Below are 21,328 nucleotides of genomic sequence, written 5' to 3' on the forward strand. Positions count from 1 at the left end.
GCCGGTCGCGGCGGGGTGGCGCGCCCCCTGGCGGCGCGCGCGGGGAGCAGCGGTCGCGGTGGTCCCGGTGGTCGCGGCGCGGGCAGCGGCCGCCGCATCCCGGCTCCAGGCCTGCCCGTCCGCCCCGTCGGGCTGCGAGGAGCCCGCTCCGGCGGCAGGCGCGGTGCAGCCGCGCGGCGCCCCCGTCCAGGAGCGGCTTTGGTCGCTCCCGCGGCCCGGCGCTCCGCAGGGTCACCCCGGGCTCAGCCCACCGGAGCCCGGTGCGCTTCCGGGGCGGCCGAGGGGCTTCCTGCGGTGGGTGCGCGGCCGCGGTGCTGCTGCCAGTGCTGTTCCCGGCCCGGCCCGGCCCGACGCGCCGCCGGGATGATCAACGCCATCCTCGTGTTCAACAACCACGGGAAGCCGCGGCTCGTCCGCTTCTACCAGCACCTGGTGCGCCACCGGGGCCGGCACCGCGCCGGGGCCCCGCTGGGCTGCGGCGGGGGTGCTGAGCCCCGTGCGGGGCCGGGAGCAGCGCAGGGCTGGGGGCGCCGTGCGCTCGGCGGGCTGGGGGTGTCCCGGGAGCAGGGCGGTCGCTGCGGCACCTGCCGCTGCCCGCGCCGCGACCACCGGGATGCCCCCGGGGGCACCGGGACCGGCGTGTGGCCCGGAGCCGCGGGTGCCACGGGCGCCCAGCCACCGTCTCCTCCTGCAGGCAGAAGAGGTGCAGCAGCAGATCATCCGTGACACCTTCCACCTGGTGCTCAAGCGCGATGACCACATCTGCAACTTCCTGGAGTGCGGCAGGTAGCGGCCGGGAGGGGCCGGGCCGGGCTGTCCGCACCCCCGAGTGCGGGCTGTGCCCCTCAGCCGTGCCCCTGTCCCCGCAGCCTGTTCGGCGGCTCCGACTACAAGCTGATCTACCGCCACTACGCCACGCTGTACTTCGTGTTCTGCGTGGACTCCTCCGAGAGCGAGCTGGGCATCCTGGACCTCATCCAGGTGCGTCCCTGCAGCGCCCAGCTGCCCTGGCACCACCCAGGGCCGTTTCGCGGCCGTGCCAGCCCTTCTGGAAGGCCTGAGAAGCCCTCGGGGCTGTGGTGGGGAGGGGCTGCACGCACGCCCTGAGCTTCTACATGGCTCCTTCACCTGGGAGCAGCAGGGACGGCAATCTGAAGGAATGTCTTTGAAAATAGACACATAGAATCATTCAGGGTGGAAAACACTTGGGAGCACCAAGTCCAACCATTAATGCTAGGATTCTGGAATCCCGGGTTGGAAGGGACCTCAGGGATTGTCTGGTCCAGCCTTTCTTGGCAAAGCATGGCCTAGACAATTCCCAACACCCTGGCATCTGAATAATACCCAGTGTTGGGGAATCCCTCTCTTCCTCATGGAGATTATTCACCTGCTGTTTGTTTGGAAAAAATTTTCCTCTTGAGCCTTACTGGAATCTCCCCAAGAGGACCTTGTACCCATCATTCAGTGTCTTTCCATGTGCCTCCATGCATGACAAGAGTTTCCACCTTTGTAGCCACCCTTTGAACACCAGGATATGGGAAGAAGGTGCCCCTGAGCCTGCTTTTCTCCAGGCTGAGCCCCTTTCCCCGCTCCCTCGGGAATTCTGCAGCCCCTTCCCAGCTCTGTTCTGTGCTCCGGACACGCTCCAGCCCCTTAAGGTCTCTGCTGTCAGGTGGGGCCCAGAGCTGGAGGTGCCCCAGCAGTGCCATCTCAGGGGACAGGCACTGCCCTGGGCCTGTGCCCACGCTGGGGCTGACACAAGCCAGGTGCCAGTGGCCTCTTGCTCACCTGGACACACCTGGGCTCATGTTCAGCCACACGCATGCCTAGGTCCTTCTCCAGCTACCCAGTCCCTCTGTCCCGTGCCTGGAGCGTTCCCCGGGGTTGGTGTGACCATCTTGCCCGGTCTCTGTCTCTCCCAGGTGTTTGTGGAGACGCTGGACAAGTGCTTTGAGAACGTCTGTGAACTGGACCTCATCTTCCACATGGACAAGGTGGGTGCTGGCCTCGGGGCTGCTCCAGAGCTGCATTTCCTGGGCTGGGCTGGCCAGGAGAGTGTGGGGATCCTGTATGGGAAGCTTTCAGCCGTGTTCTTTGCAAGGCACTCGCATTGTGAGCTCCCCAGGAGAGAGCCGAGGGCTGGGCTGCCCTGGGGCTGGGTGGCACTGTGGATGTGTGCTGCACAGCCAGCTCTGCTGCAGCTGGCAGCCGCTGCCCTGGGCCCGGGCGTTCTGCCTCTGCTCCAGGCCGTGACACCTCGTGGGAGTTTACATTGTGCTACAGCTGCGGGAAAGAAAGGGCAGGAACAATGGGAGTGTTTGGAATTCAGAGTGCTGGGTAAACTTTGGTTTGAGCGCAGCCTGTAATGCTTCCTCTTGAGCTGGATGGAGATCTGGGCAGGAAGCATCCTCTTAGATCATGTCCTGGGTCACAAGGCTGGAGATGGCTGGGATAGGTAGCCAGGAATAGGCTTGGGGCAGGGAGAGGCTTGGCTGAGGGTGCACACTTGTGTTGCTGTTGGTCAAGATTTTCTTGCTTTGCTGGAGACAAAAACATATCAACAAAAAAGAGCACTGGGAAAAAAAAAAGTCAAAAGAAGTAAAATGTTCCCTTTCCATTGGTGATTCCAACTGGGGAACTGGCAGAGAGGGGGAGTGAGCAGGTCACGGGCATCTCTATGTTACCAGCTGCTGAGGTCAGGCTTTGGTTTCACTGTTTGCCCTAAGTGTTTATCAGAGCTGGAAGGAGGGCCGAGCAGCTGTGGGAGAAGTGTTGGCAGCTGCCCAGGTAACCTCTGCCCACAGCTGGGGCAGGATATGCCCGTGGGTGCCGACTGTGGGAGCGGCAGTGCCCAGCAGCTTTTCACTCAGCCTTACTGTCAGCTTTACACGAGCTCTGCATGTCAAACATTGAGCCCCACAGTCAGCCTGCAGCCCTTGGGCAGGGCACATCGCACCCTGGCCAGCAGCAGTGGGCTCACCCTTCCTCTGACCCTTCCTGACAGAGGAACATTCTCAGGAGATGGGAATTGGGGGTTTCTGCTAGACCCCAGCTCGGTCACCCAGGCTCTCCCAGCCCTTCCCATCCCATGCTCCGGCTGCTTCCCAGCTTTGGCTCAACTCTTGGCCATTATCAGTTGGTCTCTTTCTATATTTGGCACATGTTTATTTCTCAGATGTGCTCATGTTCCTGTGCTTCCCGGAGCTGGGTGCAGAGGGACAGCGTTTGGGGTGCTGGGAATGTGCTGGTGTGTCCTGCTGGGCCCGGGCTGCCACCCCTGGGATGCCCAGGCAGGCCCACGAGTGTTTCCCCAGCCAGGGCTGTGAATGTCTCCCTGGGCAGGGGTCCAGGTGCAGCTTTGGCTGCATTCTGTAATTGTTTTTTGTCTGGAGTTCCACCCTGCACTACCTGCAGCACAGGGCCATGGCACCAGAGCTGTGGCAGGCCTGGGGTCCTGCTCCTGCCATGGGCTGGTGGAGGGGGGCATTGCCAGTGACACCAGTGCTTGTAGCTGCCGGTGCTGGGAGCCCCAGCCTCAGAGCTGCAGGCATGCCCTGTCCAAGGGGATCTCAGGGTGGGCTGTGCTCAGCTCTCAGCCCTGCTTTCCGCCTTGGAGCGGAGTGTGAGCTGCACTCAGCAGCTGCAGAGTCCCAGAGGGAACACAGATTTCTCAGGAAGTGTTGTGCTTTGGCTTGGAAAACAAAACTTGCTCAAGATTTCTGCCCTGCTGGTTTGGAGCCAGCTTGGGCTGAAGCCAGATCTTGAAGGAACGTTTCCCGATGCTCCCATATCCTTTTAGGCTGTGGGAGCCACTTGCTCCCGCTGCTTCAGCATGCACTGGGACTGGGCTGTGGGATGGGGGTGCCAGAGCTGCCTGGGCCCACCCTGTGCCCTGCTGATCCCACGCCCGTGCTGCTGCTGCAGGCACTGTGGGAGTGGGACAGGGGCTGTGGGGAGCCTGGGCTGGGTCACCGCAGAGCTGGGACTGCCCCTCCGCAGTTGCTGGGATTGCACATTCTCTCCTGTTCTTTATTCTCCCCGGCACTGTCCTGAAGTTCACAAGGTGTCACAAGTGCAGCCTGGCTCTGTGAAACCATAAAACAATCTCATAACCCAACCGTGCTCCTGTGTAGCCTCTTTCACGGAAGTATCTGGGACCCATAAATCCATTATCTGTGCTGGAGGCTCATTGGGAACTGCTGACTGTGCAGGCAGTGCTGAGCGGAGCCAGGAGCGGGAGCTGGAGGGAGTTGTAGCCACCAGTCCAGCCTGGCTGCCACCTCAGGGCTGATTGCAATTTCTGGGATTGCAACTCAGCAATGTTCCTTTCCCTGTTCTGGGTGTGTGATTGCACTGGCCTTGCCTTCCTGTTCATCCTTGAACTCGAGGGATGCCAGGAAAGGAACAGACTCCCTTGGCAGCTGTGTGCTTTTTCTGTGCCCGTGTCACAGTCTCGACCTTCCTCAGAGACAGGGGAGAGAGGCCAGGCTCTGGCCTGGCTTTCTGAGGAGAAGGAGCTTCTGGGGAGAAGTGTCCTGCCCCGCTGGGTCATCCCTAGGACACATTCCTTCTCTAACCTGGCCCAGGAGGGACCAGCCATGTGTCCAGGCTGTGCCAGTGGAACCAGCTGCATCTTGCTGCTTTGGGGGCCCGGTGGGTGGGTGTCATCTCCAGTGGGGTGCAGGTGGAAAGTGGAGCTTTGGGGCTCCCCTTGGCAACCCTTTTGCTCTCCAGGCAGCTCAGAAGGGGGCAGGGGTAGATTTGTGTCCCTTGGCGAGATGCTGGCCCCTGATGAGCTCCCGGGAGCGGGCCCTGAGCCTTCTGTTCCCTGTGTCCCTCCCTGGCAGGTGCACCACATCCTGCAGGAGATGGTGATCGGCGGGATGGTGCTGGAGACCAACATGAACGAGATCGTGGCGCAGGTGGAGGCCCAGGGCAAGCTGGAGAAGGCAGAGGTGAGCGGTGACACTGCGGCTGTGCCCCTGGGAGCTGATGGAGCCTGGGCTGTGAGGGGGTGGCCCATGGGGACGGGGGTGGGCATGGAGGGTACCCAGGGTACTCCCAGGGTCCGCCTGCCTGAGCCCTCAGGGCTGGGGACATCCTGCGCAGTGGTGCTGGTCACAAGTGCAGAGAGCTGCCCGTGGAAGCGGTTCCTTTATCAAGGATAACCACTGAGGGTTTATCGTGAAGGGGCTGTGGAGGGGGGGCTCTGGGGTGGGACCAGTGGTCACGGTCCCTCTGTCCCCAGGGAGGCCTCTCAGCTGCTCCTTCCCGCGCTGTGTCGGCCGTGAAGAACATCAACCTGCCCGAGATCCCCCGCAACATCAACATCGGGGACATCAACATCAAAGTGCCCAACCTGTCACAGTTCATGTGAGCAGCCCGTGCTGGGGGCTGCCTGCTGAGCAGAGCTGGGGTCCCCGGCTCCTGCCGGGGCTCTGCCCGTGTGGCACACAGGGCCCAATGGTGGCTGAGGGCAGGCAGCAGTGACAGGGCTCAGAGAACGGGGTGGGGGGCTCACAGAGTGGGGTGGGGGGTCCCTCCCTCTGCACTTGGGCCCAGTTCTGTTCCCTGGTCCCCCAACAAGGAGGCTGCTCTTCCTTCCCCTCCCTCCCTGCGCACACGCAGCCTCTCCTCGCTGTGGGGAAGAGTTGGTTCCTGCCTCTCCTGGGGTTCTTGGGATTCCTAGAGGTGAAAGTGTGCCTGTAGTGGCGGCTCTGTCAGGAGCTGCAGGTTGTCTCCTCCACCCTCCAGCCATGGCTGTCCCCTGCCCTGGTCCTGCTCTCTGTGATGGGCCCCGGCTGGGTGGGGTCACTCATGGGAGCTGCTGTGTGCCCTGGGGACAGTGTGAGGGGGACATGCTGGAGCGGGGACGTGGCAGCAAGAGGGACAGGAGCTGAGTGCCTGGGGGGCTTGCAGGGTCAGGCCAGGCTGGGGCTGCTGGAGTGTGTCCCTGTGTCCCAATAAACTGCCCCTGAAGCCGTGTCTGTGTCTGCTGTGGGTGTGCGGGACCTGTGGGGCTGGGCTGCTCTGAGGCCGGGGAGGAGCAGGGTTTGTCCTGGGGCTCACAGTGACCCCGATGGGCTCTGTCAGCCACGTACCCCATGCCCCTGGCTCCGCCGAGGCTCCATCTGGCCACCAGCCCTGGGGCTGGCCGGGGGCCCTTCCTCGGCTCCCCAGCTGTGCTCCAGGTTCTGCCTCCACTTCCCCTGGCAGGGAAACCGTGACTCTGCCGGGAAGGAATTTCCCCTCCCTGCAGCTTAACCCTTCCCCAGCTGGCCACTAGCCACATAAGCACTCCTGGAGGTCAAGGAGCTGGGCAACCTGCTGTGTCCTCTTCCCTGCTGGCTCTCCTCTTCCTCTGCTTCCTCCTATTCCTCCTCCTCCTCGTCCTCTCGTAGGTGCCGGCGAAGGGTGCAGGTGAGCCATCGTGCCGGGGCCATGTGCTGGGGCTGGGGCGCGGAGTCTGGCAGGACTGGGACAGTCGGAGGGAACGCTCCGGCTCACCTCATGGCCAGGGAGTCGCCGAGCTGCTCTGCGCCAGGCCGGGGTGCGGGGCTGGGCTGCCGTGGGCAGTGCCACAGCACCTCCACCGCTGCGGGCAGTGTCCGGCCCCACGCCACAGCACCCCCACCGCTGCGGGCAGTGTCCGGCCCCACGCCACAGCACCCCCACCGCTGCGGGCAGTGTCCGGCCCCACGCCACAGCACCCCCAACGCTGCGGGCAGTGTCCGGCCCCACGCCACAGCACCCCCACCGCTGCGGGCAGTGTCCGGCCCCACGCCACAGCACCCCCGCCGCCGAGGCTGTGTCCGGCCCCACGTGCTCCCTGTGCAGCGCCCGGGGTGGCTCTGCGGCAGCTCGGCCCCGCTGCCCGGCCTGCAGCTGGGCTGAGGCCCGCTGCGGGGCAGCCCCTCTGCCGGCCCGGCCGCTCTCTGCTCCCCGGCCCTGGCTGAGGCTGGCCTGGGCCGGGCCGAGCCCCCAGCCCGGGGAGCCCCAGCCCCGGAGTTGCAGCGGGTGCGGAGCGGAGCGCCCGGCGCTGGCCGTGCCCCGCTGTGCCCGGAGGGGCCGCGCTGGCTGGGTCAGCAGGCGGGCCCACAGCAGCAGCCAGCGCGACATGCGGCCTGCCAGGGGCTGTGGGGGACAGCGGCTGGCCGCTCCGAGCTGCCGCATGGTGCTGACGCCGGGCATGGCTCCGGGCATGGCTCCGGGCCCCAGCCCACCGCCTGCCCCGGCTGTGCTGGGCTGTGGCACCCGCGGATGCCGGGCTCGGCCGGTTCGGTTCAGCCCTGCCCGCCGGAGCGCGTTCCCAGCGCCAGGCCCGGTCCCCGGCCGCCTTTTCCCTCAGAACTGCCTCCCGGCCCTGCTCTCCCTCCGCGCTGCCCCGGGCCGTGCCCGCCCCGCCGGCCGGCAGACACGAGGTTAAGGGGGCGAGAGCTGCGGGTTGCTGCCCTGGCGCTTCGGAGGAAGCTTTCCTCCCTTCGGAGCCAGAGCGCGGGGCCGGGGCGGGCAGGCGGGGCGGGCAGAGGTCGGACGGGCAGCAGCACGGGCAGGGCGACCCGCGGGGCGCGGGAAGCGGCAGAAGGGCGGGCGGGACCCGCTGGCCCCGGCGGAGCGCAGGAAGGTGAGCGGGCACCGTGCTGCGGAGGCTCGGGGTGCACAGCCCAAGCGGGGCTCCGCGGGGTGCCTTGGGCTGCACCGAGCGGGGCAAGGCGCTGCGGGGGCTGTGGGCTGGGCGGCTGGCAGTGCGGTTCGCGTACGTGGGGGTTATGGGGCCCGTGTGCAGTGCGGGACTTGGGGGGTCTCTGGGGTGCATGGCGGTGTGGGGGCTCTGGGGGTGTCAGCCTGTGGGGTGTGTGAGGCCAGAGCCCCAGGGACCCCGTGCCCACGGGGGTGACGCCCAGCATCTGTGCCGTTTGTGGGACAGAGATGTGTGTGCTGCTGGCTGGGCTCCAGAGAGGGGTGCACTGGGGTGGGGACAGAGTCCTGCAGGCTGGGGGAGTCAGGTGTGGGTGCTGTGTCTGCTGCTCCCCGGTGACTCCATCCAGCCCCTCCCCAGGCCAGCCAGGGGGATGCCTGCGTGCTGTGCCCGAGGGGCTGTGGGGAGGGCCAGCAGGCCTGGGACAGCGGTGTGCAGAGTGCCTGGCACCCTCCCGGCCGCCTGTGCCCCTTGGGCCTCTGGGGGACTGTCCCCAAAGCCTTTGGCCAGAGCCAGGCTGGGGACGGCACTGAGAGAGCCAGCAGTGACCTCTGTTCTTGGGGCATGGCTGTGCCTAACAGGGAGGGCCACAACACCAGCAGCATCCAGAGTGATTTGTGCCAGGCACGGTGGCCCTGGCAGGTGCAGCTGGGTGCTGTCAGGGACAGGGCAAGGATTCCCTGAGGACACCACTCACTCATCCTGGTTTGCCCTTTGCCCCAGCTGTGGCTCCTGGCAACACCTACCCGTATCTCCCTATGGAGAGATCGATTAGATCCTGAGAACGGACTTCCTATTTTTTCCCAGTGTGTCACAGGTGTCACCCCTACCCTGGGTGGGGACCTCACCTGTGCCCACTGGGGCTGGGCTCACAAGGATGGAGTTTGACCCCGCTGCCTCCAGGTGCACGACCCTGGACTTTGAGAGGGCTGTGGGCAGAGGGAGCTCCGCCCGAGTGTCCCCCCCACATTCCCCCGCCGCTGCCAGGCCCCGTGCGGCACCTGCTTTCCCTGGGTGGGGCTGCCAGCCCTCGTGCTGCGCCTGCTTTCCCTGGGTAGGGCAGCCTGTGAGCTGTGCCCCGCATGCCAGGGCAGCCTGGACCCTCTGGCAGCGGCTCAGACCGTGTCACTCAAGGGTGAATGGGGTGACACTGAGTTTGCGTCTGGGCTTGGCTGATGGGGACGCACGCTGGGCCCCGCAGCATGGTGGGGATGTGGCTGCTGGCTGTGACCACCTGCTCTGTCCCTCCTTCTGCAGGGCCTGGCCAGCGCTGGGGAAGGACTCCAGGGGTCCAGGCCCACAGCTCCTGCACGCTCCCCGATGGTGCCACCCCCCATTGCCAGCTCTGCCCCTGCAGCAGCGGTGCCAGGCCGTGGTGCTCCTGCCAGGCTGGCGGGAGGGCGGGTGGAAAGCTCATCCCAGGGTCTGTCACCGCCCTGAACCCCATGGCCATTTAATCCTTCACCCATTAACTTGGACTAATAAACCTCGTGCGAGCGAGAGGCTAAAAGCCGTGCTTGCACCAGCACCGTCTCTGCCAGTGCCACTCCTGCTGCCCGCCATGGCAGGTGGCTTCTTCATCAGCAAGACCGTGGGCATCGTGGCCATCGTGCTGGGCCTGGGGGCTGTGGCCACCATCATTGCACTCTCGGTGGTGTACGCCCAGGAAAAGAACAAGGGGATATCAGATGTGGGCACCAGCACCACGGCCAGCCCTGTCACCAGCACCAGCACCACGGCCAGCCCTGTCACCGGCACCAGCACCAGCACCAGCACCCCTGCCCCCAGCAACCCCTGGAACAAATGGAGGTTGCCAGCCACGCTGAAGCCAGAGTTCTATGAGGTGTCCCTGCAGCCCTTCCTGAAGCCTGATGCCAACAACATGTACATCTTCAAGGGCAACAGCAGTGTGGTCTTCCTGTGTGAGGAAGCCACCGACCTCATCCTCATCCACAGCAAGAACCTGAACTACACCATGCAGGGCACCTTCCATGCCACCCTGCAGGAAGAGGATGGTGGCACACTCCCTGCCATCTCCCGCACCTGGCTGGAGACTCCCACCCAGTACCTGGTGGTGCAGCTGAACGCTCCCCTGCAGCAGGGCAAGCGGTACCGGCTGTCCAGCAGCTTCACCGGGGAGCTGGCCGATGACCTGGCTGGCTTCTATCGCAGCGAATACACGGATGCCTCTGGCAACAGGTAGGTGGAGGGCAGGGGACAGGGTGGAAGCCACAGGGCTGGCCCAGTGTGGTGGTGGGAAGGGGCTGGCACAGGGCAGTGGACAGCATGGGCTGGTGTTGGGGCTCCTCTTCCACCAGGACCATGGGATGAGAGTGTGGAGCCTCTGTGCTGCCCCTGCATCCTCATGCCGCCCCGGTGGGGATGGGAGAAGGGGGACTGGGGGGTGCGGCCTCCCCAGGGACCCCCAGGACTGATGGGGCTGGCTCACAGGCAGGTGGTGGCCACCACGCAGATGCAGGCGGCTGACGCACGCAAGGCTTTCCCCTGCTTCGACGAGCCGGCCATGAAAGCCAACTTCACAGTGACACTGATCCACCCCTCCAACTATGGGGCCATTTCCAACATGCCTGCCGAAAGTGAGTGGGGTGGGGGGACCCCACTGGGGGGCTGGGGGCCTGGCAGGGCTGTGGGGTGATTCTCTGATCTCTACAGACACCACGCAGCAGGAGATTGATGGAGAAATCTGGAGTGTCACCAAGTTTTACACCACTCCCCGGATGTCCACATACCTTCTGGCCTTCATTGTCAGCCAGTTCAGCTTCGTGGAGAATAAGACAGGGAACAACACACTGGTAGGATGGGGTGGGGTGCACCCCCTGCCCATCTGGGTGGCTGAGCCTGGGCACTGATGAGTCCTGCATCCCTCCTCTCCAGATTCGCATCTGGGGCCGCCCCGAAGCCATCAACGAGGGCCAGGGCGCCTACGCTCTCAATGTCACTGGTCCCATCCTCAACTTCTTTGAGAAGCATTACAACACGGCCTACCCGCTCCCCAAGTCTGGTGGGTGCTGCGGGGTGCCTGGGGCACCGTGTTGAGGTGCCCACTGCAGGGGGGAAGATGGTCCAGCGTGCTGTCAGCGGGGCACTGACGGGACCCCTCCACCCCCAGACCAGGTTGGCCTCCCCGATTTCAATGCGGGCGCCATGGAGAACTGGGGGCTGGTGACCTACCGGGAGAACTCGCTGCTCTTCGATGCTGTGTACTCCTCCATCGGCAACAAGGAGCGGGTGGTGACCGTCATCGCCCACGAGCTGGCACACCAGGTACCTGCTGCACCCCTGGCCCCCCGCCCTGACTGACGGCTGGCGGCTGAGGCAGTGCTGTGCCCTCTGCAGTGGTTTGGGAATTTGGTGACGCTGCGGTGGTGGAACGACCTGTGGCTGAACGAGGGCTTCGCCTCGTACGTGGAGTACCTGGGTGCCGACTCTGCTGAGCCCAAGTGGAACATTGTGAGTGCCAGGGCGATGGGCGGGGGGCGGGCAGGGGAGCAGGCAGCCCAGGGCTGCCCCGGTGCCCGGCGGTGCAGCGGGGCTGAGCAGGGTGCTGGTGCCCCCTCTGCAGAAAGACCTGATGGTGCTGAACGAGCTGCATACCGTGATGGCCACCGACGCCCTGGCCAGCTCCCACCCGCTCTCCTTCCGCGAGGACGAGATCAACACCCCAGCCCAGATCAGTGAAGTCTTCGACAGCATCGCCTACAGCAAGGTGTGCATGGGGGCTCTGGGGTGGGGATGCACTCTGGGGTGCCCCTGGCTTCTCTGACCTGCTGTCCCTGCAGGGAGCATCGGTGCTGCGGATGCTCTCGAGCTTCCTTAGCGAGGACATCTTCAAGGAGGGGTTGCAGGTGAGGTGCTGCTGGTACTGGGGGCAGCGAGCCCAGTGCAGGGTGGGCATCCCGTGGTAGAGACCTGCCTGGCTGCTCTAGGGGGGTCCCACACCCCAGACTTGCCCTTGCTCACCCGTCTCTCCTGGTGCTCTCCCACAGTCCTACCTCCACAACTTCTCCTACAGCAACACCATCTACTCTGACCTCTGGGTCCATCTGCAGCAGGTAGGAGGGGGCTGGTGCTCCTGCAGCATCCCCGACCCTGGCTCCGGGGGGCTGCCAGGTGTAATGGGGTCCCACATGCTGGGTGAGGGTTGCAGCGCTGGCCGTGCCCCACGCTGGCCGTGCCCCATGCTGACCGTGCCCCACGCTGGCCGTGCCCCTGGCCCTGGTGACCAGCGGTGCTGCCATCCCCGCAGGCGGTGGACAGGAACGAGGTCCAGCTGCCTGACACTATCAGCAACATCATGGACCGCTGGACGCTGCAGATGGGCTTCCCTGTGGTCACTGTCGACACCAGCACCGGCACCATCCGCCAGGCCCATTTCCTGCTGGACCCCACATCTTCTGTGGACAGACCCTCTGTCTTCAAGTGAGTGTGGCAGGGCTGGCTGGGAACTGAGGGCTCAGGGGATGAGGGCCAGTCCCACCACCTGTCTGTCCACGGTGCAGCTACACCTGGATCGTCCCCATCACCTGGATGACAGGCAGTGGCCGCGAGAACACCACCTGGCTGACCAAAGACACAGGTATGGCATGTCCTGGCCGTGAGTGGGGGTCCTGCTGCCGCCTCCACTGCCACAGCACTGGGCAGGGTTCCCAGGGAGGCAGTGGTGCTGGGGGCTGAGCCTGGCCCTCCCTGGCGAGTGCGGGTGCAGCTCTGGCACAGCCTCCTGTTCCCTTCCCAGACACCAACAACGACTTCAAGCTCACCAGCCCCGACTGGCTCCTGCTGAACCTCAATGTCACTGGGTACTTCCGTGTCAATTACAACCAGGAGAACTGGAATCAGCTCGTCAAGCAGCTTGACACTGACCACTCGGTACACGGGGCGCTCAGGGCTGTGGGGTGGGACCCCATTCACACCACCCTGCTCTGGCTGCCCTGAGACACTGACTTTGCTCTCTCAGGTCTTCCCTGTGATCAACCGTGCCCAGATCATTGATGACGCCTTTAACCTGGCCAGGTGAGCCCTGCCTGGTGGTCTGGGTGCCACTGGGGCGAGGGGCTGGATGGGGTGTGTGCCCTGGGGTGGGCAGTGCCAGTGAGGCTGGGGAGGTGACGCTGCCCTCACCCCTGACAGGGCCAAGTACGTGAACGTGACCTTGGCTCTGAGCACGACACGGTTCCTGAGCCAGGAGAGGGAATACATGCCCTGGCAGGCAGCACTCACCAACCTCAAGTACTTCAAGCTGATGTTTGACCGCAGCGAGGTCTTTGGGGCCATGTCGGTGAGTGGTGCCAGCCCCCCGTGCTGGGCGTGAGGGGCCAGGATTGCCCCCACAGCAGTGTGGGTGCTGCTGCCAGTGTCACTGGGCACTGACCCCCTCTTGCCCCCAGGCATACATGAAAAAGCAGGTGACCCCTCTCTTTGAGTACTACAAGCAAGACACCAGTAACTGGACCATTCCCCTCAGTGATGACTTGCTGATGGTCCAGTGAGTACCGTGGCCCTGGGGCTGGGCTGGGTCCCTGGGGTCTCCCTGGCTGCGCTGGGTAGGGGGCACAGCCCTGCCTCGTGCCAGCAGTGGCCGGTGGGTGCCCTGTGCCAGACCCCAGCCCTCACGGCCTCTCTGCCCCAGGTACAACGAGGCCAATGCCATCAGCACCGCCTGCTCCTACGGTGTCACCGATTGCCAGAATTTGGCTGCCAACTACTTGCGCCAGTGGCAGAACAACAACAACAGCAACCCGTGAGTGCTGGGAAGCCGCGGTGCTGTGTGTGGGGTGGGGATGGGCACGGCGAGGGGCTCCTGGCACCCACGGCTCTCACCCCAACAGGGTCCCCCCGAACCTGCGCTCAGCCATCTACTGCAGCATGGTGGCCACGGGCGGGGAGGATGCCTGGCAGTTCCTCTGGGGGAAGTTCCAGGAGGCCCCTGTGGTGTCTGAGGCCGACAAGCTCCGCACAGCCCTCGCCTGCAGCCCCGACCCCTGGATCCTCAGCCGGTGCGTGTGGGGTCTGGCTGGCCCCGCGCTGTGTCCCCACCAGCCCATCACCCTCGGCGTGTCCACTGCCCCTGCCAGCCCCTGAGCCCCTCATCGTGCCCCTCCAGGTACCTGCAGTACACCCTCGACCCTACAAAGATCCGGAAGCAGGATGCCACCTCCACCATCAACAGCATTGCCAGCAACGTCGTGGGGCAGTCCCTGGCCTGGGACTTCATCCGTGCCAACTGGAGGACGCTCTTCACCCAGTGAGCACCGCGGGGGCTGGGGCACCCCTGTCTGCCTGCCCGTGCCCCTTGGGGGTGGCACTGTCCCTTCCCCTGTCCCCTCCCCCTGGCTCAGCACACTTCTGCTCTCCCAGGTATGGCGGCGGCTCCTTCTCCTTCTCCCGCCTGATTTTATCTGTGACCCAGCGCTTCTCCACAGAGTTTGAGCTGCAACAGGTGAGGCTGGACCCCAGCAGGTGCTGGGGGACCAGGGACCCCAGCCTTGGCAGAGCTGCCCTTTGCCAGCAGCCCTTGAGAGGAGACTTCCTGCCCCTTGTGAGCCCAGGTGTCCAAGAGGCTTCTGTCCCTGTCACAGGCTGCTGGGTGCCTGCTGGGGTGGTGGCAGGGATGCTCGGGATGTCACAGTGCTCCTGGGGGCTGTTGGGGTGCTGCATGGGCTGCTGGAGGCTGTTGGGGTGCTCCTGGAGGCTGCTGAGATGGTGCTGGGGGCTCTCAGGGTGCTACTGGGGCTGTCAGGATGATGTTGGGGGCTGCTGAGGGCTCACAGAGGCCAGTGGGGTGCTCCTGGGGGCTGTAGGGGTCCTGCCAGGGAGCAGCTGAGAGGTGCTGGGGTGGTGCTGGAGCGCTCCCAGGGGTGTTCTGGGGGGTGTGCAGTGCTGCTGGGATCTGCCCTGCCTGCTGCAGCCCCGTCTCTGCCTGGCAGCTGGAGCAGTTCAAGGAGGACAACCAGGACATCGGGTTTGGGTCGGGGACGCGGGCGCTGGAGCAGGCGCTGGAGCAGACCCGCGCCAACATCAAGTGGGTGGAGGAGAACAAGGCCGCGGTGCAGAGCTGGTTTGAGAGTGAGACCCGGACCAAATAAGAGGCGCCTGTCACTCCCTGGCCTCCAGGACGGACCCTCGGCCGCTCCAGCCCCCGCACTGCCAGGAATGGGCTGATGCCTGCATGATGGGCATGGGGAACTCGGGGTCTTGCCAGGGGGAGGCCAGGCTGGTGCGCTCTGGGCAGTAAATAAAATCTTGCCCAGTTTCCAGGGCACCCTGCGGGCTGGGGCTGTGCTGTGGGGACTGTGACACACCGGGTAGGAAGTGCCAGGGGCCCTGCAGGCCCGGGGCAGGGGCCAGGGCTGTGAGCCCCCGGGCTGTTAGGAGCCTGGTGCTAAGTGGCTCTGGGGCTTCACTGACGCCAGCCCCAGCCCCTCTGTCTGACAGCTGTGTGTGAGCTCTCCTGCTGGGCCCTGCTCTGGGGGACTGGCACAGGACCCTCTGCCTGCGCTGCTCCGGGCAGGTGCTGCAGGCTCGGGGCAGGGCCAGGCTGTGGCAGGTAGGAGGGACTGTCCCTCATGGCCACGCTGCAGGGACAGAGCTGCCTTTGGGCTCAGGGAAGGGACGAGACCCCCAGGCGGGTGGGAGCTGGGGGTCAGCGGGGCTGGGGACGGCCTAGGTGGTGAGTCCCTGTGCCGCCTCAGCCCTGGGACACATCCGGGCTGCGTTGGGGTGGGAGTGGGCAGCACCTGGCTGTGTGTGTGGGGTGCAGGCTGAAGGGTGCTCCCAGCCCGGCCCGTGCTGGGGTGCAGCCAGCAGGTCCCGCAGTGAGGAATAGGGGAGCTGCTCTGCAGGGCGGCTTTAGGGAGGATCCTGGCATCTGTCCCATCCTGTGCAGCTCTGCAGCATGGCCGTGCCACTGCCCCATGGCTCTGCCACTGCCCCGCTGCCATGCCGCCGTGCCCGTGTGGGCTCTGTGTCCAGGGCTGCAGGCAGCTCCAGCCCCACAGTGCTGGGGTGCAGCTGGGCAGGACGGGCTGCAGCAGGAGCTGGGGAGGTGAGCCTGCCTGGGGCCCAGGGTGCTGAGCTGTGTGAGGCGAGTGGCTGTGGGACAGCCCACCTTGCAGCCACCCCACGAGGACCATCCTGCACCCCAGCCTGCCGGAGCAGGGGCTGGGCTGGGGAGGGTCTTTGGGTACCTGGTGATGTGAGGGCAGCTGGGACCCAGGTGTGGGGATCCTGTGGTGCCCTGTGTCCATCAGTCCTGCCTTGGGAGGCTCCAAGCAGCAGCAGGAAGGTGCCCCATTAGCTGTGGCACATCTGTGGGGAGGCTCCAGCGCAGGGCAGCCGGGAGTGCTCTGAAGCTCTGGCAGGGCCCCTGATGCAGGGGCATAGGGGGTGACCCTCCATCCAGCTCTGGAGCCCCAGGCACCTCTGTGGTGCAGAGGGGAGACCCCAGGCAGCCGTCCCCATGCCGGGAGCCCCGTGCAGCTGCGGGGGGATCCCCGCCATGGCAGGTGACCCCCAGCACACCCGTGTCCGTGTCCTGGCACACCCAGGCCCCGGGGACAGAGGGGACGGAGGGGACAGTGCCTCCCAGCTGGGCAGAGAGGTGGCTGGTGTAGTGGGTGGTGAGGCACAGGGTCTCGATCCTGGTGAGGCCAGGTAGTGCCTCAGGCTCTCCGTGGGGCCCCCGGACCCCCTTCCTGCCCCGAGGGGACGCAGGGGACTCTGCCGAAGGAGCTGGGGGTGCGGGCTGTGTCTGGCCCTGGCTGGGCACGGTTCTGCGGGCCGTGTCTGGGGGTAACCCGGCGTTATTTGGGCCGGGGGTGCGGGGTGATGCCTCTGCGCCCACCTGGAGGTACCGAGCTCCCCCAGCCTCGCCCCGCTCCGGGCGGGCGGCAGGAGCCTGGGAATGCCGGGCCCATTTGCAGAGGTGTCAGATCTGACTCCTTCGGTCCTTAATTGGCCCTGCCGGCGCTGGGAAGTGTGTGGGGACCCATTCACACGGCCGTGAGAGATGCTAACGTGCCGCCAGCCCCGCAGCGGATCGCCCCGCACCGCAGCGCCCCGCACGGCAGCGCAGCCCGGGACTTGACCTTCCAATGCCGGGGGCCCGAGGCGCAGAGTCCCCTGCCCTGCGCCCAGCCCCCGGGTGCTCGGCAGCGCCGACCCTGCCCCAGGCACAGCCCGGGCACTGTCCCTGCGAGCGGTGCCCGTCCCAGAGGGACAGAGGGACAAGCATGAGCCCCGGACACCACACAGGCTCTGCTCCGGGGTGGCGGGTCCCCAGCGGGCACGGAGGTGTCCTGGGGGGCTCCCAGGGGCAGGAAGGCTGGGGGCTCAGGGGGCACAGCCTGAGCTGGGCGCTGGCTGAGCTCTGTCGCGGTGCCCTGCACCCTGCTGCACTGAGAGGGGCTGAAGGGGCGGGGGAACCCACCCTGCTCCCGGGGTCAGGGGCTGCAGGGTGTCCTGCTGTCACCAGAAGCTGGGAATCAAACCCTCTAACACTCTAAGTTCAGTATTAGAAAGTAGCATCGCTTTATTTCAGTGCTGGGTGTGCAGGGGATGTCTCCTACTACCAATACCACAGCTGGCTAACAGACTAGTTTAAAGCTTTGTAAGTCATTAATTACATTTCCCAAAACTCATCATGTATGCTAAACAGTCTCACAAATTCCTTTGCATATTTATATCACTTTTGGGTGCTTATTCACATAAGAGTAGGGGTGTTTGAGGTTCTCTAGTGCTTGTTTGGGGAACACCCCATTCCTCAAATTATCTGATTTTGGTAATAGGCCAAAACCAAAAAAACCATTTTCTTTGAATACATCCCAGCTCTGTGGTCTGGCTGAGCTATATCTTCTTACCAGTGTTGGTCAGGCCCAGGCTCTTTAAGGCTGAGATAACCACTTGCACACATTAATACAGGACTAAGCACTTCTGGCTGAAGCTGAAGGAATTCACAAGACTTAGACACTCTGTCAGAACTAAAGATTTTCCCAACGCTGCGGGGGCTCTGACCCCAGGGCCGGTGCTGCCCCGGCCCAGCCGCGCTCCAGCACTTGTGCAAACAGGGAGGTGGGAAGCGGCTGCGGCGGGTGCAGAACTCATTACCCGGGAGCTCATCAGCTAATGCGGCCCAGGAGGGGGCCGGCCGGGAGGGGCCGTGCCGGGCCGGGCCGTGGGGCGCCCCTCGGACACCCCTGCGCCCCCTGACTGGGCTGGATGCTGGAATGGGGCTGGTGGCCTCGGGTGGGCTGGCTCCGTGCTGGGCACTGCTCACTGCACACACGGTTTGGGGGTCCTGTGTCCCCACTGCATCCCCTCAGCTGTGCCCCCAGCTTTGTGGGGATCCTGTGCCCCTCACGTTCCCAGGGCTCTGCACACCCCGGTTGGGGGGTCCTGCACCCCGCAGTGCCAGCCGGTGCACACCCAGTTCGGGGGTCCTGTGCCCTTCATGTTCCAGGGCTTTGCACACCCAGTTCGGGGGTCCTGCACCCCGCAGTGCCAGCCAATGCACACCCAGTTCGGGGGTCCTGTGCCCTTCATGTTCCAGGGCTTTGCACACCCAGTTCGGGGGTCCTGCACCCCGCAGTGCCAGCCGGTGCACACCCAGTTCGGAGGTCCTGTGCCCCCGCGTGCACCCCCAGACCAGGCTGTGCCCCAGCTCTGGGGCCCGTGCCGTGCCATGCCCGTGTCCCCTTGCTCCCTGATGGATTTTCCGTGCCTCGGCGGGGCCGTTTCCCGGGAAACCTTCACACCCGCCGGCCCGACACCTGCGGGGCCTGGGAACGCGCCGGGGGATCTCCTCCCAGCCCCGGCCCCCCGCACCCGCCCGAGGGGCTCCACTGCCGGCACCGGCCCGAGGGTCCGCCAGGGGCCGGTGGGACACCCGCACCCCCGAACCGGCTGGGGGTGTCCCACGGAGCCACAGGGGCAGCAGAGGGAGACACGGGGACACGGCACCGCTGACCCACTGCAAACCGCACTGAAGCCCCATGAGAGCCCCGCAGCGGCCCAGGGCACCCCCTGCACCCCCGTGCTGCAGCCCTACTGCAGCTCCCGCCGCACCCACCGAGACCCCGCTGCAGCTCCCCCGGCAGAGCCATCGAGGCCCCGCTGCAGCTCCCGGGTGGGTCCCGGCCCCGGCCCCCGCCCCGCGCGGGCCCGAGGGGCAGCACCGAGCCGCTTCACACCTCTGGGGTGAAATTCGTCACCCCGCGTTCACAGCCGCGGCCGGGCCCCCCCAGCCCCCCGGCCTTTGAAGTGCTGCCGCTGCTGCAGCCGCGAAGGTGCCTCCTCACACCTCCGGGCCGGCATAAAGGCGGGCGCCCGCAGCCGCCGGCACTCCGGCCCCAGCCTCGGCGCTGCCATGGCCCACGGCACGCTGCCCGCCGTCCCGCCGCAGGACTGGGCCGCGGACCCGCAGGGCTACAGCAGCAGCTCTCCCGCAGCATCGCCCGACTCGTGCGGGCTCGCGTCCCCCGCCGCGGCCCGGGGGCCCCGCCGCGGGCACGGCAGCCGCCCCCGGGGCAGGAGGGCGCTGCGGGGCGGCGCGGCGGCGGGGCTCCCGCGGCAGAGCGCCAGCGAGCGGGAGAAGCTGCGGATGCGGCGGCTGGCGCAGGCCCTGCTGCGGCTGCGGCACTACCTGCCGCCCGCGCTGGCCCCCGCCGGGCAGACCCTCACCAAGATCGAGACCCTGCGCCTCGCCACGCGCTACATCGCCCACCTGTCCGCCCTGCTGGGGCTCGGCCGGGGCGCGCCGGCCCCCCGACACTGTCCCCTGTGCCCCCGGGGCCTGGGCTGCTGCCAGGACACGGAGCCCCGCCGTGCTTCGCCGCCCGGCGCCGCGGGCTGGGGCTCTCCTGCCATGGCGGGGATGCCCCCGGAGCTGCACGGGGCCCCCGGCGTGGGGACGGGTCCCTGGGGGTCGCCGCTCTGCAGCCCTGCTGCGGGCACTGCCCCACAGGGGCTTGGGGCTCCGGAGCTGGGCCTAGAGACCTGGGGGTCACCGCCCTACACCCCTGCTGCAGGGACCCTCCCAGAGGCACTCGGGGGTCCCAACATCGCCATGGAGACCTGGGGGTCTCCCTCCTACATCCCTGCACCCGGGACCCTTCCAGAGGTTCTTGGGGTTTCCAACATCCAGACGGAGACGTGGGGGCCACCCCCCTACCTGCCCGCAGTGGGGACCTCCTCAGAGCTGAACAAGGCTGCCACCTCCGCTGCGTCACCCTGGCTGACCCCTCCCCGCTCCGCAGGGGCCGGGGCCCCCCCGGATCTCCCCGGTGATGTCCTGGACACGGGACTGCTGCTGCCAGAGTTCGTGGGCACAGGGACAGTCACCCAGGTACGTGCTGCTGGGGACTGGGGTGACTCAACATGGGGCTGGCGTGGGGCAGGGATCAACACCCTTGGGGCGGCCTCAGAGTGCTCCTGGTGTGGGGCAGTGCAGGAACTGCTTTTGGGGTAACAGCGGCCTTGTCTGGGGTAGGCAATGGAGAGGGGAGCCCTGCTCTGTGCAGGGGCTGAGGTGGGTCCCCCAGCCTGCCCCATCCTTCCTGGTGCTTCGCTCCATCACGTGTGTGGGGATCCCATTAGTGGGGACAGAATGGAGTCCCTTGTCCTGTGGCTGGGCTGTCACTGCCACGGCCCCAGCCCTGCCTGCAGCTCTGCCTGGCGCTCACCCTGTCCCTGTCTCTCCCCAGGATGTCTCTGCAGAGGACCTGCTCTCACTGCTGGAGGCTCTGCTCCCAGCACAGCCCCGGCACTGACCCGGGTGAGTCCCCGGGCCTGGAGCACCCACGATGCCCGTCTGGAGCCCTGCAGCCTGGGGACACGTGGCCCTTGGGGCAGCTGCAGGAACAAGCTGCCCGTGGGAGCCTGGAGCTGTGCTGGACGCGCCGGGCATGGCTGGATGTGAATAAACCCTTGTGCCCTCTCTGAGTGTCCATGTGGCTGTTCTGGAGCTGGGCACCGAATGGGGCTTGGCATGCCCAGGAGAGCCATGCCTGGCTCTGCTCGCTGGGCTGGGGGCTGGGGACTGAGGGGCAGCCAGCTGGGGGAGCAGCCTGGGGGAGTATCAAGAGAGGCACTCCCCCTGTCCTGGGGCCGGACCCCCGGCCAGGGAGGGCTGAGGATCCCCAGCACCCCCCAGGCCCAGCCTTCCCTGGCAGTTCTGGGCCTGTGGGAGCCCCCCATGCAGAGTGAGAGGGGCAGATTTGGGGTCCAGCTCGGTGTGGGGGTGGGCCTGAGCCCACGGGCTGGAGACCTGGCCAGGAGCCGGTGACGGGGACCCTCTGCCCCCAGCCCCCTTGGTGGCTCCCTGAAGTCTGGGGTCCCCATTAGCAGGAGGGTGTTGGGACCTGGCAGCCATGTGCTAATGTGTCAGGGGAGTATCCTCCCCGCTCTGGGGTCTGGGGTGAAGGGCGGGGGGTTAATGCACCCCATGGAGTGTGAAAGGACTCTCTAATGAGGTTAATATCCTCTGCTGGGGCCGAGGAGGGGCATGACAGAAGGAGACTAGCCTTTGAGATGCAAAGCAGCCCCCTGGCCTGCCCTCCCCTAGGCTGCAGCCCCTGCTCTCCAGCCAGGGCTGAAGGGACCTGGGCTCCAGCC

At 66.0% G+C, this 21,328-nt stretch overlaps 3 protein-coding genes across 4 annotated transcripts; all 3 read left to right on the forward strand.

The window, feature by feature from the left end:
- Window positions 1-18: 18 nt before the first annotated feature.
- AP3S2 (adaptor related protein complex 3 subunit sigma 2) lies at window positions 19-5,985 on the forward strand. Its single transcript, XM_074549034.1, has 6 exons — window positions 19-432; window positions 695-786; window positions 870-981; window positions 1,923-1,994; window positions 4,848-4,955; window positions 5,249-5,985. The coding sequence occupies exons 1-6, from the start codon at window positions 364-366 to the stop codon at window positions 5,375-5,377; spliced, it is 582 nt and encodes a 193-aa protein (XP_074405135.1). The 5' UTR covers window positions 19-363; the 3' UTR covers window positions 5,378-5,985.
- Window positions 5,986-6,138: 153 nt separating this feature from the next.
- Window positions 6,139-15,310, forward strand: ANPEP (alanyl aminopeptidase, membrane). Of its 2 annotated transcripts, none has more exons than XM_074548978.1 (21): window positions 6,139-6,420; window positions 8,957-9,898; window positions 10,151-10,296; window positions 10,373-10,512; window positions 10,595-10,721; window positions 10,830-10,984; window positions 11,057-11,170; window positions 11,283-11,426; window positions 11,500-11,565; window positions 11,707-11,772; window positions 11,967-12,139; window positions 12,220-12,296; window positions 12,456-12,589; window positions 12,678-12,733; window positions 12,851-12,998; window positions 13,108-13,205; window positions 13,350-13,460; window positions 13,549-13,716; window positions 13,824-13,964; window positions 14,078-14,159; window positions 14,647-15,310. In XM_074548978.1, the coding sequence occupies exons 2-21, from the start codon at window positions 9,261-9,263 to the stop codon at window positions 14,803-14,805; spliced, it is 2,943 nt and encodes a 980-aa protein (XP_074405079.1). In that variant the 5' UTR covers window positions 6,139-6,420; window positions 8,957-9,260; the 3' UTR covers window positions 14,806-15,310. The 2 variants fall into 2 exon arrangements, with proteins under 2 accessions (XP_074405079.1, XP_074405078.1); XM_074548977.1 differs by lacking the exon at window positions 6,139-6,420 and adding an exon at window positions 7,492-7,624.
- A 2,832-nt stretch (window positions 15,311-18,142) lies between these two features.
- LOC141730542 (uncharacterized) lies at window positions 18,143-20,642 on the forward strand. The gene is made up of 2 exons (XM_074549029.1): window positions 18,143-20,060; window positions 20,419-20,642. Exons 1-2 carry the CDS (start codon window positions 19,083-19,085, stop codon window positions 20,482-20,484), a joined length of 1,044 nt encoding a protein of 347 aa, XP_074405130.1. The 5' UTR covers window positions 18,143-19,082; the 3' UTR covers window positions 20,485-20,642.
- Window positions 20,643-21,328: the final 686 nt, after the last annotated feature.

This window comes from Zonotrichia albicollis, chromosome 11 (genome assembly GCF_047830755.1).
Source record: "Zonotrichia albicollis isolate bZonAlb1 chromosome 11, bZonAlb1.hap1, whole genome shotgun sequence".
Classification (NCBI taxonomy): Eukaryota; Metazoa; Chordata; class Aves; order Passeriformes; family Passerellidae; genus Zonotrichia; species Zonotrichia albicollis.

What these genes read in the sequence shown, in the direction of transcription:
- ANPEP (XM_074548978.1), top strand. Translation starts at nt 9,261, where the DNA reads ATGGCAGGTGGCTTCTTCATCAGCAAGACCGTGGGCATCGTGGCCATC. An exon ending in GATGACTTGCTGATGGTCCA is followed by an intron (nt 13,206 to 13,349) that starts GTGAGTACCGTG and finishes TCTCTGCCCCAG; the next exon opens with GTACAACGAGGCCAATGCCA. An exon ending in GACCCCTGGATCCTCAGCCG is followed by an intron (nt 13,717 to 13,823) that starts GTGCGTGTGGGG and finishes GTGCCCCTCCAG; the next exon opens with GTACCTGCAGTACACCCTCG.
- AP3S2 (XM_074549034.1), top strand. Translation starts at nt 364, where the DNA reads ATGATCAACGCCATCCTCGTGTTCAACAACCACGGGAAGCCGCGGCTC. An exon ending in TCCGCTTCTACCAGCACCTG is followed by an intron (nt 433 to 694) that starts GTGCGCCACCGG and finishes CTCCTCCTGCAG; the next exon opens with GCAGAAGAGGTGCAGCAGCA. An exon ending in GCATCCTGGACCTCATCCAG is followed by an intron (nt 982 to 1,922) that starts GTGCGTCCCTGC and finishes TGTCTCTCCCAG; the next exon opens with GTGTTTGTGGAGACGCTGGA.
- LOC141730542 (XM_074549029.1), top strand. Translation starts at nt 19,083, where the DNA reads ATGGCCCACGGCACGCTGCCCGCCGTCCCGCCGCAGGACTGGGCCGCG. An exon ending in GCACAGGGACAGTCACCCAG is followed by an intron (nt 20,061 to 20,418) that starts GTACGTGCTGCT and finishes GTCTCTCCCCAG; the next exon opens with GATGTCTCTGCAGAGGACCT.